A 16591-nucleotide genomic window follows, 5' to 3' on the forward strand; every position below is an offset into this window, starting at 1 on the left:
ATTAATACAAATTTTTTTGTTTTGTTTTGTCATCTGTTTTTAGGTGGGGTTACGTTTTTTGTGGCCTTATACGACTATGAAGCCAGAACATCAGATGACCTGTCATTCAAGAAGGGGGATAGGTTCCAGATCATCAACAACACGTAAGACTTACATTCATCCTTGGTGAAGCCCAATCTGTTCAAAAGCTCTATTCTTCAGTGAGTCCTTTTCATTTAACTGATGCACTTCTCCTCTAATCTGTGTTTATTTGTGTGTTTGTTGGTCCCATATTTTACACATTTCCAGTATTTTATTTTAGGGCCTGACATTTCTCGTCTTATGGATAAAAACAGTGTTTTTGGTCCTTAAAACCAATCTATCCAGTGTCCTATCTCTAGCGCCTCTCATGAGCTTTACCAAGAACAGGCTGTTAGTGACTGTATCTGTTCTGATTGGCTGTTTGTGAGTGAGTGAGTGTTTGTGAGTCTGTTTCCACAATATGGGACCGTTAACGTAGGTTGTCTGATCAACAGCCTGGTGTGGCCATGTCATAACAGGGCAATGCAGCTAGCCTGAAGCTCTACTACCTGCGCATCTCAGTGTAATGTTGTTCTTCTCTATCCGCAGGGAGGGTGACTGGTGGGAAGCCAGGTCCATTAACACGGGGAAGAAAGGATACATTCCAAGTAATTACGTGGCTCCTGCGGACTCCATCCAGGCCGAGGAGTAAGAGCGGTCGTCTCTCCTCCTAATCTGATCACCCCACTGAGATGAATCCTAATCCAGGGAGCGTGATCAATTCCGTAACATTCTTGTCGCGGGCCTCGGTGAAAAGATAATCGCTATGGCAGCGGCCAGACAAACCAGTTTATTTCCTCCAGGACTGTGTGCCCTCAGTACCACTGCAGTGCAGCTTCATTCATTATGCAGTACCACGTCTTCACGCTAAGGATTTTTCCTGTATATTTAAACAAAAATCTACTCCTGCTCATAATGGCCCATCTGTTTCGGCACTGATCGCACACAGCCCAAATAATATGATTTGGTGGATTCTTCTCAAAAGAGCATCTGAATTGAATGTGTGTGTCTCGTTTGTGCTTACATTGGCATCTGCTGAATTAGATTGCTGTGTGTGGAATATCAGAGCGAATACGCTGCCAGTGTTAGGCAGTCATTTTTAATATTGGAATGGGCGCTAGGCTGTAAATACAGCCTCCTTTGCATTTTGATATTTGTGTGTCAACTATTACTTCATCAGATGAATTAACTGTGCTATCCATAGCAGACTTATTATATAGGATAGTGGAAAGCTCCAGTTGTAGCAAACTTAATATCTATTAAAGTGAGGGAATTCAATCTTCTGAATGAATTTATAAAATGTAACATTAAATGTAGTTGACATTCGTTGCTGGTTTATTTATTTTGTTATGGTGCTTGAGGAGTCCTACTTTTAAGATAGTGGTTGGTGTATATGCCCTTAAACTCTCAAACAGTGTGTTTTTGAAGGGAGCTAAAGCCACACGTGTACTCTGTTCTGCTGAACGGACAGCATCATTGAAAAGCTGTAGCTTTTCTAAGTGAATACAGTTTGTTCATCCATTTCCATACAGTACATGGGGAGGTGTTAATGTGTGTGCTTTCTACAGGTGGTACTTTGGCAAAATGGGACGCAAAGATGCAGAGCGGCTACTCTTGAACCCAGGAAACCAGCGGGGAACATTCTTGGTGCGAGAAAGCGAAACTACTAAAGGTAGCTAATCTGAGCATTTTTACGGTCTCTTCTGTTTCTCTGTTCTGGTACAGTTTATAAAATCGGTGATCCGTGTCCGGTTTTCGGCCCTATATGCCATGTCTGGTTTTCACCACTATGCAGTCAGAGAAAAACTGCCACGTTTGGACCGCCATCTGCCACCACAGCTGTAAAGCGCGGTTTCCTCCGGTGGATTTCTGCACTTGCTGAAATGCTTGTTGAAAATAATATTGCCAAATTGTGGACTGTGATGTGAGAAGTAGCTAACATGACCTCTTCTTGGGGAGTACAGCACCTGTCTGTGCTCTCCTGAATGAGTAACAGAGATTGCAGCAATGTACTTGACTTTGTACTTGACAACGTGCTTGAAATGTATAAATAACCGGGCTGTCCAAATTGGAAGTAAAAAGGCTTAAAGAAAGTGTCATTGTCATTTGATTTGATTCAGTTTTAAGATCCTGGAGGAAAGGAAGAGACTACAGACGTTTTGTTTTCTGACATTGTCCCACTTCTCATTGTGCCCGTTCCCACAGGAGCGTTCTCTCTCTCCATACGGGACTGGGACGATGCTAAGGGAGACAATGTGAAACACTACAAAATCCGCAAACTTGACAACGGGGGCTACTACATCACCACCCGGGCGCAGTTCGACACGCTACAGAAGCTGGTGAAACACTACACAGGTACCTCGCTCCCTCACAGTGCCACTCCGCCTCTCCGCAGCGCTGCTGTCACAGGGGCTGCTGTTACAGGCGTACGGCTGAGAGTCCGCTTTTCCCCGCTTGCCATCAAACACGGGGAGCGGCCCAAGCACTCATTAGAGTGAGCTTTTGTGTAGGACTGCAGAACAGCTCCAGTGAAATAGCTGTGACTGCGTCCGGGCAGGAAAGCATGTACGTCTGCGTGATGGCTGAGCAGTGTGGTCAATTCTCCCTAAAGGCATACGTGTTCTTCCTGGTCTAGTGCAGTGTGTGGGTAAGAAGCTCAGTCCAGCGTGCTGAGAGAGAGAGATAGGGAGAGAGAGAGAGTGCGAGTGGGCCTTCCGCTGAGTCTTAAACGGCTCCAGCTGTGTGCTCTGAGACTGCAGTGGGGCTTTAATAGGTCAACAGTCTGCTTTGAAGAACGCCTTTTTAATGAATCCCTGACCCACTAATCATGATGACTACGCCTTTCTCTGACTGGGGGATTCATACTCCCAACCCAGCTGGAAATATTACATTAAACGGCTCTCGAAACAAATCCCGCCCATTTGTTCCGATGGTTACATAGCATAAAATTTGAATGAGCAAAGAAGATTTTCGTGTTTGATATTCGTATCATTCATACATGTCTGGTTTGTAGTCCCGACCAAACAATGTGATCAGGCAGCTCATAGCTTTGTTTGTGATTGCGCTTTCAGCTGTGCGTGTTGTGCGGTTTTGACTCATCCTTATGGTGTCAGTGGAAACACAGATAAGCGCTGAAGCTGACCCACTCTCCCCTCTCCCACAGAGCACGCGGACGGCCTGTGCCACCGCCTCACCACGGTGTGCCCCACGGTGAAGCCCCAGACCCAGGGCCTGGCCAAGGACGCCTGGGAGATCCCCCGCGACTCCCTGAGGCTGGAGGTGAAGCTGGGGCAGGGCTGCTTCGGAGAGGTGTGGATGGGTAAGAGCCTGCCGACTGGGCCTACCAGCCAAACAGCGTGTACACAGCGTAGCCACCGCGCATTTACTGTTGGGTCTACTGCCTGCCAAACAGCGTGTACACAGCGTAGCCACCGCGCATTTACTATTGGAGGCTTACGGCCATGCCAAACAGCGTGTACACCGCGTAGCCACCACGCATTTACTGTTCGGTCTACTTCCTGCCAAACAGCATGTACACAGCATAGCCACCACGCATTTACTATCGGAGGCTTACGGCCTGCCAAACAGCGTGTACACAGCGTAGCCACCATGCATTTACTATCGGAGGCTTACGGCCTGCCAAACAGCGTGTACACAGCGTAGCCACCATGCATTTACTATCGGAGGCTTACGGCCTGCCAAACAGCATGTACACAGCGTAGCCACCATGCATTTACTATCGGAGGCTTACGGCCTGCCAAACAGCATGTACACAGCGTAGCCACCATGCATTTACTATCGGAGGCTTACGGCCTGCCAAACAGCATGTACACAGTGTAGCCACCATGCATTTACTGTTGGGTCTACTGCCTGCCAAACAGCATGTACACAGTGTGGCCAACATGCATTTACTGTTGGGTCTACTGCCTGCCAAACAGCATGTACACAGCGTAGCCACCATGCATTTACTATTGGGTCTACTGCCTGCCAAACAGCATGTACACAGTGTGGCCAACATGCATTTACTATCGGAGGCTTACGGCCTGCCAAACAGCATGTACACAGCGTAGCCACCGTGCATTTACTATTGGGTCTACTGCCTGCCAAACAGCATGTACACAGCGTAGCCACCGCGCATTTACTATTGGGTCTACTGCCTGCCAAACAGCATGTACACAGCGTAGCCACCACGCATTTACTATTGGGTCTACTGCCTGCCAAACAGCGTGTACACAGCGTAGCCACCGTGCATTTACTATCGGAGGCTTACGGCCTGCCAAACAGCATGTACACAGCGTAGCCACCATGCATTTACTATCGGAGGCTTACGGCCTGCCAAACGGCATGTACACAGTGTAGCCACCATGCATTTACTGTTGGGTCTACTGCCTGCCAAACAGCATGTACACAGTGTGGCCAACATGCATTTACTGTTGGGTCTAATGCCTGCCAAACAGCATGTAGGCATTATCGCAGCCTTGCTGGTCTGGGAACACTGGTTTACCGTTGAGTTTAAAAGGGAACTCTACGTTTCTCATTATTCCCACCAGCGTTCCTGACCACACAAGAATGAACCTCCCATTTTATTTCATGTTTCTCTTGCTTTTAAACTTCCCACGTCATTTGCCACATCAAAAAAACTGAAGTATTCCAAACAATAGCTCAAATGCAACATGTTTTTTTGAACAATTCTTTTTTTATATTTCATATTTTCAGCTCGTCTTTTTTGTCATGCTTTTAAGATGGTATTGTTCCACTTCAGCAGAGCATATACTGTGGGCTGCCATGCTCCACTGCTGGCTTTGAAAGGGGAATGACGTTTTTGGGTTTTCATCCTTGCACCCCACTGAGGCTGTGCCCTTCAGTGGTTCCTTTGTGGTAGAAACAGTGCGGTGACTGATGCTTTTTCCTGGGGATGATCAGGATGTTACTCATAGCCTATTTACCTCTTTATTTCCATATGGAGTATCGTTTTAACCGTGTTGTCATATGCCCAGGTCAGGCATCTCCAGGGATTAGCGTTCACATGACTCATTTTTATCATCCCATATTAAATTATGATTGCTCATCTTTTTTTGTACACATCGAGTCATTGTGCTTTTGTTTCACATCCTGGTCTGTTGCCACAGACAAAGCTTATTCATTTCAGAGCTTATGTAGTCTGAAGCCCCTTTCTTTAATGGCACTCGCACCATTTAAACAAATCCGATGGAAAATAAAGAAATTATCATTCTAATGGTCTGCAAATAATTAGATTTTTATTATGAATCACCCACCTCTCTTGGGCATACAATACATTTGATATTCCTCTAAAACACAATCAATTTTTGGGTTTGAAAGGTCAAGGACTAAGAGGCTCCAGGTTTTTCAATTTCCGGTGTCTGAGTTGGCCAGCTGCACATGGAAATTAATTAATCTTTACACAACTGCATTGATTTCCTATTTAAAAAAGCACTCCGAGGCCAGGGTTCTTGATAAATGTCTCAATTACTAATTTTTGCAATGCATTTTCAGTCCCTCCTTACTTAATGCTTCTTGTGTACATTTTGCTTTATTGAAACTCCAATAACACATGGTGTCCACCTCCTCTGTGCTGTGCTGCACTGCATACCTTTTCCATTCATGTCTGTATGACATGAATTTTACATTTATGTCAGTCGTTTTGCTCCTATTAATATAACACCTTTCAAGCAACACAGCCTAAACAAAACATTAAGAAATATCAAGTGGTAAAAGGTTAAAATAATCGTAAAAAGTAAAATAACAAAAAGAAAAAGAAACTCACAGAAGGTAAAACCTATAAAAGGAAAAGGCATTTTTGGATGTTCTGCCCGCCAGACAAGGACTGCTTTGTGTTTTTTCAGCTTTGTAGGTCACGGTGTCCGTGCGGAGTCTTGTCAGTGGGTTTCCTGTTTTTCCGTGCTTAATCGCTGTACGCTGATGTGAAAATAAACTCTGCTGACCCCCGTCACCCGCAGGCACGTGGAACGGGACCACGAAGGTGGCCATCAAGACGCTGAAGCCCGGAACCATGTCCCCAGAGGCCTTCCTGCAGGAGGCCCAGATCATGAAGAAGCTCCGCCATGACAAGCTGGTGCCGCTGTACGCTGTGGTGTCCGAGGAGCCCATCTACATCGTCACCGAGTACATGGGCAAAGGCAAGAGTGCACTGCAAAACCACACAAGCCAAACTAATGAGCTTTAATCATTTCAGTGCCAGTGGGGTAAGAAAATCTCACTTGCCAAGCAATTGGCGACTTAAAACAAGCTTACACTTTATACTTGAGAGATATCAATTGGATTTGAAGTCTCATCACAGGCTAAGACACTTGTTAAGACAGGCTGTTTTTGCAGTGTGCTTCCCCTCCAAACTAGCGCCAGGGCTGGCAGTCGCCCCCCGGGGGCAGCAGATGGGTCTTTGTGCCCCTCGCGCTGTTCCTCCTAATCCTGCAGTGGGTGGCATGGGCTACAACTGCCCGCTTTTGACTCAAGTGATTATTGATGTGTGATTATTAATTTGGCGTGGTAATTAAAGTATAAGCTGGAATAAATGGAGAAGGATACCATGTCCCTGGAGAATGGATTATTCTTTACAGGAACAGATGTAAGCTGTGATGTTTGTGGGGAGTATTTTTTTTTCCTCTTTACTCTGAATTAGAGATGGGCATTTTCAGTATTTTTATGTTTAGGTTAACTGCCGACATTTAATCGATTAACCGATTGAAAATCTTTGATTTATTAATTTATTTATTTATTTATTTTTAGAACTCCCGTAATTGACTGTACAATCATGCTGCAATAGGCTGGACCACAGCCAAAACAATAAAAGTCAGTATATGCACATTCATTAGATATATTACTGCACAACAGGAGCAGTATTTCAGGACGCGACTGCGCATTTAAGGAAAAAAGTCGCGGTTTTCAGTTTTTTGCCCGTTTGCTTGGAAATGTAACAAGCAACCAGTTTTTACACATTTATGGCTAGTTCTCTGTCGTTCAAGGACACCTAGTGTCCTTCGCCGTAGTCTGTTCCTTCTCAAACAGCGTTATACTGATCTTGCGCGATGGTATATTCTGGCTCTAACAATTCCAAGGGTTCAAGAAAGCCTTTATTTAGTTTAACAAAATTAAGATGTCCGACGTGTAATTATACAACTGACGTGCTGTGCAGTAGCTATGCTTCTTTCTGGTTGAATCGCACTCGCGTTGAACTAGAGGATATCGTTTTTCTTCATCTAGAGATTTGTCATGGTGCTTTTGTTGCGCATTATATCACGCAGTTGTTGAACCTTAATTTGATGCGACATGCGACGTTTTTACAGATTATCCTCTTCAAAATGTTACTTGCCTTAGCCTACTCCACTGCGTTTTCGAGTCGGTGGTGCCTCAATCGTGTTAATTTGGCTACTCTGAAATTCTACGACCCCACTGATGTACGCTATCCACAACTCTAATGAAAATATAGAACAGTCTTTCAAAAAAAATATTATAGCCACCGCTATAATGCAGTAATGTTTTTAATTTTTTTTTATTTATTTTTCTTTACGTGTTAACCGGTTAAGACGTTGGCCATTTCGCTCAAGTATCCATTTCGGATAATGGATTAACCATGGCCAGCTCTAATCTGAGTCCAATGAATGTTGCTCTATGGCGTTCTATTGTAACTAAAGTCTGGAGTCACTTCTCCGAAAAAGTATTTAATGAGAAGTGCTCTTTTAAATATCTTCTGACATTTTTTTTTTTTGGGCCATTCTAAGTATAGCATTCTGTCTAACTTCCTTCAAGGGTGATATTAAATTTATGGTGGTTTTAATTAAATTACAGAACACGGGGACAGTTGTCAAATCCCTTGTGTTTCTGTCAAAGGCTCCCGGGCCTCGCGGAAGAATTCCTAATTGAAATGCGCCGTTTTAAAGGCCACAGCTCTCCCTCTTGTCAGCCCTGCTTTCATCTTTTACACCAATAGTGCATTTGCTCGGCTTTAATGTAACTGGTGAAGAATTGATTTAAAGTTTGTATTGCATGGCCCCTCTGGCTGTCTGGCCAGACTCTCATCTGAAGGGTCACTGGTGCATATCCCAGATATATCTAGCTCTCTGTTGACTGTATAAGTATTTATTCATTCATTTTGCCCAGTTTATTTGACCCAAGTGGGCGAGTCGGCAACACACGGTAAATCACATCAACAGTTAGCTTGACACTGACTCTAGATCCAGAGCCTTGTGGTTTTCATGTGACCTTGACATTCACCCAGTGTCTATAAGGGAACAAAAGGCTTATAGAGACTTGTAGAGGATGCTCTGGGAGACCGTGAATAGAAGTCATTAAGACCAAGCTGACCAAATGACCAGTACTTGCATTGCCCAAGAAATGATTTTTTTGTTTTACAGTAAACCAATGCCTTTTTCCAGTATCATATTTGGTGCCCTATCTGATTTTGTTGTTTTTTTGTGTGTTGCAGGAAGTTTATTGGACTTCCTGAAGGAAGGAGAGGGAAAGTATCTAAAGCTCCCTCAACTGGTTGACATGGCTGCCCAGGTAATAAAAATGACTTCTTGGTAGATTAGATTTTTCCTCTTGAGCGTAACCCATCATGTTCACTTAGCTGGTACAGTGATTCATATGGAGGAAAGTGGTACATCTGAGTTGAGTCCCCTGACTCAATTTGGCTGAGACCATTGGCCCTCTTGGCCCTTTGATCATTGAGAGGAAAGAGATGACCATTACTCAGGAATATCTCAGAGAAATTGCATCCTTGTCCTTACTATCTGCACTCAGGTCGACCCACCATTACATTACATTACATTATTGGCATTTGGCAGACGCTCTTATCCAGAGCGACGTACAACAAAGTGCATACCCATAACCAGGGATAAGTTCGCTGAAAGACCCTAGAGGGAAGTACAATTTCAACTGCTACCTGTACAACAAAGATAATGACGAGGGCCAATTTTCTTTTTTTTTTCTTTTTTTGGACAAAGAAACAAACAAACAACAGAGCAAAAGTGACCAAAGTTAACTATCCAAACACTGCTTACCTAGCCAACTAAAAATACTGATACACAAAGCAAGTCACAGAGACAACAATTAAGGTTCATAGGGAGGTAGGGAGGGATGGGGAGAGGTGCTGCTTGAAGAGGTGTGTCTTCAGCTTGCGCTTGAAGGTGGGGAGAGATTCTACAGTTCTGACCTCAACGGGGAGTTCGTTCCACCACCGTGGAGCCAGAACAGACCGTAGTCGTGAGCGTGAGGTGGAGGTTCGGAGAGGGGGAGGTGCCAAGCGGCCTGTGGAGGCTGAACGAAGAGGTCTGGCAGGGGTGTAGGGGTCTGATGATTAAATATTAACAGTGACAGAATATTAAATAATAGCTGGGGTTTGCGCTCAATGCCACTTCAGTTTAGTCAAACTGGGAATCGAATTGAAATTCAATTCATGGAATGAAAAATGGCCATGCTGTTTCATGTGGATTTTACAATGCTCTGTTTTTCAGTTGATTTTCTGATCAATCCCAATGCAGATAACTATGAATGCTTGCTGCTTTGCTACAATACAACCTACTCATACTACGCTGTATGTATGTGGAAACTGTTTGGCCTGCATCCTGCATTTAAAAAAAAAAGGACCCATGCCCTAGGAGAAGCATGTGATGCAGTTCATTCCATTCACTTATTTTGCACCTCCTTCTTCCTTCCTTGCTCCTTTCCTTGCTCCTAGCTCCACCCATCAGGGGAGGCAAGAAAAGGAAGAAAAGAAAACTTTTGGATCCTTTTTCTAGAAACTTTGGCTTCTAGCTCTGAGAGGGAACATTTAACAGATTGGAATTTCCTTAAAGATGGTGGACCTCAATCGATTTCTGGGTCAGGCAAGGAACAAGGAGAAAGGTGGTGAAAGATAAGCAGCTGGAATGAGACCTGTGTGTCCATACCCCAGGGAGTAGGAGAGGTCTGTGGAGGCGCTTGTGTCCATCCCCTCGGACAGGGATACCCAGTCTTCTCCAGAAAGGGCCGGTGTGGGTGCAGGCTTTTGTTCCAACCAACCAGAAACACACCTGATTTTACTAATCAAGGTCCTCAGCGAAAGACTCTAATGGCCAAGTAGTAGAATCAGGTGTGCAACTGCTTGGTTGGAACAAAAGCCTGCACTCACACTGGCCCTTTCTGGATAAGACTGAGTATCCCTGCCCTAGGAGGTATTAGAGGCCTGTGATGGGGCTTGTGTCTGTCCCCTAGGAGAGGTCTGTGATGGAGCTTGTGTCTGTCCCCTAGGAGAGGTCTGTGATGGAGCTTGTGTCTGTCCCCTAGGAGAGGTCTGTGATGGAGCTTGTGTCTGTCCCCTAGGAGAGGTCTGTGATGGAGCTTGTGTCTGTCCCCTAGGAGAGGTCTGTGATGGAGCTTGTGTCTGTCCCCTAGGAGAGGTCTGTGATGCTCGACTGCCTCTGGCTACCAGGCAGCTGCCCGCCTGGCCCTCTCTCTGCAGGGCTCTAACATGGCCGCCTCTGTCATTTCCAGATCGCTGACGGGATGGCTTTCATCGAGAGGATGAACTACATCCACAGAGACCTGCGCGCGGCCAACATTCTCGTAGGGGAGAACCTGGTGTGCAAGATCGCCGATTTCGGCCTGGCCCGGCTGATCGAGGATAACGAGTACACTGCAAGACAAGGCAAGTTTACAATGCGGTCTACTCTACATGACCACTGTGGACCACATCACAATGTTTTCCCACTTCAGCAGCTTGGCTCAAAGGTGAATAACAAGCAGGAAATCCCCCTGATTAGTTTTAGGGGATCTGTTCTTGAGAACAGCCTTGCCTCTGACTGAACGCTTATTTCTGCATCACGATTAGCACGGAAACGGTTATGTAAAAGGATTAGACTTTTGTTTCTTTTCCTGTAACTATGGAGCTATGAGCATTTGATCCTGCCTATAGTACATTTGTTTGTTTTTCCATTTGGTATGACCAGAAATCAAAAGTTCTCCATCAGGCCTTCTCTATTTAATCCCAGAATCAAGTCTGATATGAAAAATGCGTTAAAGCCCTCTCCACATAATCATGATTGATGGCTTGTGAATCTTAATTAAAAGCTGCGTTGACTTCACAAAGCAAGCCTCATTTATAAAGACAGCATCCATGCAGCTTCTGTACTGTGTCTTATTGCACTCTTACCCTCATAGTCACTCATACACGCTTACACACAGTCTTACTCTCATACACTCACATACTTAAACTTGTGCTTACGCACTCATACCTTCTCACACTAACTATGGGGTGGCACGGTGGCATAGCGGTTAGCACTGTTGCCTCACAAGGAGGTCCTGGGTGGAGTTTGCATGTTCTCCCCTTCCTCGTGTGGGTTTACTCCGGGTACTCTGGTTTCCTCCCACATTGAAAGACATGCACGTCAAGTGTACGAAGGCACTGCCCCTAAGTAACTAGGATGGGTCCAACGTAGAAGACGATTTACCCCACAGGGTTCATTGAAGTAATCTGTTCCGTCTACCCTATCTTACATTTCCTCTGACACACAGTAGCCCTGCGCTCACACTCTGTCTCCTCCCGTTGCAGGGGCCAAGTTCCCCATCAAATGGACGGCCCCCGAGGCCGCGCTGTACGGCCGCTTCACCATCAAGTCGGACGTCTGGTCCTTCGGCATCCTGCTGACCGAGCTGGTGACCAAGGGCCGAGTGCCCTATCCAGGTGAGGTGGCTGACGGGAGCGAGCGAACGCCGCGCAGCTCTGAACACGCTTAATTAGCCTGTCTCCCATGGCGATAATTCACGGAGGGAAGCGCAGATGTGACTGCAGGAGGAGTTTAAATCATGTCATCTTATATTTACCTGGGACAGATTCTTAATTGTGTGAGGATCATATTTAGTTTCATGCACCATTACCATTCAGTATGCCATCTGTGTCAGTCCTTTGTCAGCGTGGATTCACATTTGTGTAGTTAGTCAGTTTGATTTATTCATGTGTATTTGCAATGGAAGGTTGACAGTGATTTTTATTTTCTCATAAAAGCTGCAAGAAAAATAGCTTCCGCTTTCTTTTTTTAGCGCTGTTTTTGGCATGCTGCAGGACGGCGACTGCTGTGAAAGTGTGCTGTAAAGCCACAGACAGCCCGGAGCGTCTCTGCTTAAGTCGAGTGTTGTGTTTTATTGTGTGGGAGCTTTGTTGCCTGCCGGTGGCGGAGGCTGTGAGTGGTGTAGTCTCTCAGCTGAGTGAGCGCGTGAGGGCCTTTCATCCTGATGTGCCGGGAGAGCCCAGGGCACCCCTCTCAGCGCTCATATCTCCACTAAACCAACGGGACGTTTCAGTCCCGCACTGCGACTGCGTTCCCGTGCAGTGTTGTGATGAGCCGTAATGGCGGTGTGCTTGCCGGGCTCCAGCCGCACAGGGAGTCATGCACCATCCATGCTGGATACGGTAAAGGGGTGGAATACAGGGGGGAACGTACACCCCAACGCACCCGCGCTCAGGCAACAGCCTGGGTCAGGAAGCTCTGGTAGAAACGGCTTGGCTGCCTCCCTTTTTCCTGTCGGTTTTGGCCGAGTCCTGGAGCCTGTGATATACGAGTGTGGTATGGGTGTGATGTGTGTGTGAGGGGTCAGCCAGGGCCTCGGGTCAGGCCCCCGCTCCTCCTCCTGCGAGGCTGGGACACGGGCGCTGCTGGGAGCCGGGAGCCATCTGGCCCGCGCGCGCATTCTGAGGTCTCACCCGCCATCTGTCCCGAGCCGCCGCATCATCGGCCCGAAAACGCGCTCCTCACTCGCTCACGGTGGCTTTCGCCCTCCCCTGTGCAGTTCTCATTTCTCTCTGTAGTAGTAGGATTAGTGATTGTGATAAAACCTGATGGAGTTGTTTGATTAAAGAGACCCACGCAGTGGGTTCCGTGGCACAGCGCACACACACACAGGTCCGGCGATGTGATTTTATGCATGAGAGAATGTGACCTGCGGTGAAGACGAAAGGGTGAATGAGATCATGCTCATTCCACTGCCTGTCCTCCAAAAGACCAGGCCGTGGGATTTCCCATTTTAGCCTTAAGGTCACGACATCCCTGCTGCTCCACAGAGACCGATACTGAGCAGCGGAAGAGCGCAGTACCGCACTCGGCCTGTAGGCTGCAGTGTTGCTGAGAATAGGGCTGCCTGCTGCCGGCAGACTGCTGGCCTCAGCTGAAATCGTGTCAGGTGCACGTGTAGGGCCGACCCTGTGGATTTGTGTGGCATGTCCGTAATAGAATTCAGAATGGCAGCGTGCTAAATCTCCCAGAAGAAATATAATAATCCCGGAAAGTTAATATTTATATACGGTTCCACAAAATGTGTTTTTAATCTTTGGCAAATAGTCATAGAATTTCATTACTTAAGAGTGCCAAACTGCTGTCCCGGAAAAAAAGCATTAGCGTAGTGTGTTTATCAAGATTGTCACAGCAAATAGAAAATGACGACCCAGTCCTAGAGGGGAGGAGGATGGAATAAAAACTTGTCCACATTGGCAGTTTTCTGTTGGCGTACTCTGAAGGATAAAATGTCATTGTGCTCTTGAGTGGCTGTGAATGTGCGGCCTCACAGTACTGTGGAGTGACTGGGTGTTGCCCTCCCTGCAGGCATGGTGAACCGGGAGGTCCTGGAGCAGGTGGAGCGGGGGTACCGGATGCCCTGCCCACAGGGCTGCCCCGAATCCCTGCACGAGATGATGAAGGTCTGCTGGAAAAAAGACCCGGACGAGAGGCCCACCTTCGAGTACATCCAGTCCTTCCTGGAGGACTACTTCACCGCCACAGAGCCGCAGTACCAGCCGGGAGACAACCTATAGAGCTCCAACATGCTACGCTACGCTACGACCGCAACTCTGCTCTGCGCTACCTATTTCATCCACCAGAGGCGCTCTCACTCTGGGAGGAAACCAGTACAGGAGACGGTTTCAGGACTGAAAATGAATTTGGAGGGGAAAAAAAGAAGAAGCAAAGAGTAGCGTGCTGTTAGAAAAAGAAAAAAGCAAACTGGAAGAACGGTTCAGTTGCACAAACCACTGCTTTTTTCCTTCATTTTTTAAAAATCGTTTTTTGTTTTTTTCGTAATTTTGTCCATTTCAAACACTAATCCTCAACATGCCACAAATGTTTATTGCAGGTACTGAAGGTCTTTGTTGTATAGACATTTTCTTCATTTCTTTTTCTCCTTATGTGTATCTGATTCAAATGTAAATTTCAAGTGACCAATTATTCAGTGTAACCTTTCAGTCCTGTAGAATCATAAAAGCATTGCATTGTGCTGTAAACTTACCGGGCGAGGAGCCTGAAAAGAGAGCGTGGGCTTTCAAATCAAGAGGGCACGGGAGTGGAACGCAGTGCTTGATGAAATCTGAGCTGAGAATATATTTAGAGAAATCATGGAAAATAAAAGAGTGAATGCACTGCTTTCAGCACATTTCATCAGGGTTGCTGAAGGAGAAATTTGTGTATCGTTTTTCTACATAGGTGATTTGGATAGTGAAGATCTGTAGGTTTACTAATTCCTTATTTGTTGATTTCTTTGTGTGATTGTAAGAACTTGAAACATTGTTGTGTTAGAAGATCTTAAAAGAACATGTTTATCATGATGCTCCCCTGTCCTTAAATAACTCAACATTTCCGTAACAGTATGAAAATATCAATTTCAGGGCAAGTGCCATAAAACTAGACAGCTGCTGATTTAAAGTAACGGAATAATTCCTCTCAGAATGTGTTAAATCACAGAAGCCAGACTGAAAAAGTGCACGTGTCACCGTGACACCTGAAAAACGCCATGCGGGGCCAACAATGGCCAAACAGAAAATGAGTATTCATTCAGTGTTGACATGCTGGGACTATACTTCAAAGAAAGTGCATTGTTCTGGGACGTATCATAGCACTACAAAAGAACTGTGGACCAGGATGCACAAGTTCCAAGTATTTCATTGTAAGCATTAGAGCGGAGCCCACTGTGAACATGCCCTTTTAGGCGCCACACTACGAGTATGAGTAAAAATATCAGTGTATTGTGATTGATCTTCCACCCAGTGAAAAATGCCACTTTATCTTAGTCTGGAATTGCTGCCAAAGTACTACATTTCAAGATTGTTCACTGTGTTAATCTTTTTTAATGTTTTTATTATTATTACCTTATTTGGAAGTGGCGTCCCGGATTTCAAGCAGTTTGTCTTCAGTCGTAGATGTAACGCCGTTATGCTCTGTACCAGTTTTTTTTTTTTTTTTTTTTTTTTTGTAAGTTGATGAAATACGTGTATTTGAACCAGCCAGATACAAGTGGTGAATACATTTTACTTAAGATAATTTTTCCTCTTTTTTATTTTAAGGGTTGGTTACCTCTACATCAAAGATTGGAATAAAGCAATATCATTATGCACATGGTAGGCCTACACGTTTGTGTTCTGCTGGTTTCATCCAAGACCTGTTCGGTTTCGTTTTTATTTCGTTTCTTCGATTTTATTTGAATGTAGAAGTATTTGTAGTTCTGCTCTGTGGGACCCATCCGTGATCGTGTTTGAAACTGTGACAGTAACAGGACTCATACCAAGTGTAGTAAATAATGCAGTATGTATGTACAACGAAACGGTCTCCTGGGCGCACCAGATCGTTGTTCTCTGACCTCTTACCTACCACAGTTTTGATGCTCAGTCCCGAACAAAACAAAACTGACCCTCGCAGTGCCATCCTTTTTACATCCTCCATGCTCCTCTTTATTTCGGTTGTGACAGAGGATTTGATAAAGGGCTTGTACAAAGTTTTGAAAACCTCTAATTTTATACAGAAAAGTTTAAAACGACGGCATGAAAACACTGTTTTTTTCAAGGTTTAAAAACTGGAAAAGGAAGCTAAACGCGAAAGAAGGTTCTGGTACAAAATGGGTTAGTTATTTGAATTTGTACAGAGTAAAAATAATAAAACATTTCCCGCTTTTACTACATTGCCTTGTTGCATTTATTTGTACAGCTGGTATCATGATTCGTTTTCTCTTTCCCTTTGGATTTTCTTTGGTGTGTGTGTAGCTGGGGGACTCCAGGAATTTGCCTTTTATCCTTTTCGCAGCACAACAAATGTTGGAATGGACCCAAATGTTATCTTCATTTGACCCTGTCATTAGTTCAATTTTCTTTTCTCACTGATTGATTCAAACGATTACGTACAGACTGATATGCCACAGTTTTCAATGTAATCGTGTACAGTTCATGTTCTTCTGCCTTTTCGCAAAATAGAATAGTTACATAACATAAGGGTGAGGACCGGCCATTCAGTCCACTAATGCTCGCTTTGCTTCCTCCAAAGTGTTAGTTTGCCTGAAAGCTAAATGGTATCTAGCACCGTATCAAGCCTGGTCTTGAAAACCCCCAATGTTTCAGCCTCCACTACATGGCCTGGTAAGCTATTCCACACTGATCACTTTCTCTGTGTGGAAAAAATACTTCATAATATCTGGGGAATTTACCCTTTACCAATTTCCATTTATGCCTCCTGTATTTATTTGCAATCTGTGAACGTGGGGGGTT

The 16591-nt window shown here is 45.2% G+C and overlaps 1 protein-coding gene across 2 annotated transcripts in view; it reads left to right on the forward strand.

Annotated features, from left to right (window-relative positions):
- LOC133126139 (tyrosine-protein kinase yes) overlaps window positions 1-16006 on the forward strand; it is a 40624-nt gene extending 24618 nt beyond the window's left edge. For both annotated transcript variants that reach the window (XM_061237989.1, XM_061237990.1), the window contains exons 3-12: window positions 44-143; window positions 610-708; window positions 1629-1732; window positions 2266-2415; window positions 3224-3379; window positions 6039-6218; window positions 8522-8598; window positions 10570-10723; window positions 11627-11758; window positions 13671-16006. In XM_061237989.1, the coding sequence (XP_061093973.1) occupies window positions 44-143; window positions 610-708; window positions 1629-1732; window positions 2266-2415; window positions 3224-3379; window positions 6039-6218; window positions 8522-8598; window positions 10570-10723; window positions 11627-11758; window positions 13671-13879 (1361 nt within the window). In that variant the 3' untranslated portion in view covers window positions 13880-16006. The remainder of the gene's footprint in view (window positions 1-43; window positions 144-609; window positions 709-1628; window positions 1733-2265; window positions 2416-3223; window positions 3380-6038; window positions 6219-8521; window positions 8599-10569; window positions 10724-11626; window positions 11759-13670) is intronic.
- Window positions 16007-16591: the final 585 nt, after the last annotated feature.

The sequence above is a fragment of the Conger conger genome, chromosome 4 (genome assembly GCF_963514075.1).
Source record: "Conger conger chromosome 4, fConCon1.1, whole genome shotgun sequence".
Lineage (NCBI taxonomy): Eukaryota > Metazoa > Chordata > Actinopteri > Anguilliformes > Congridae > Conger > Conger conger.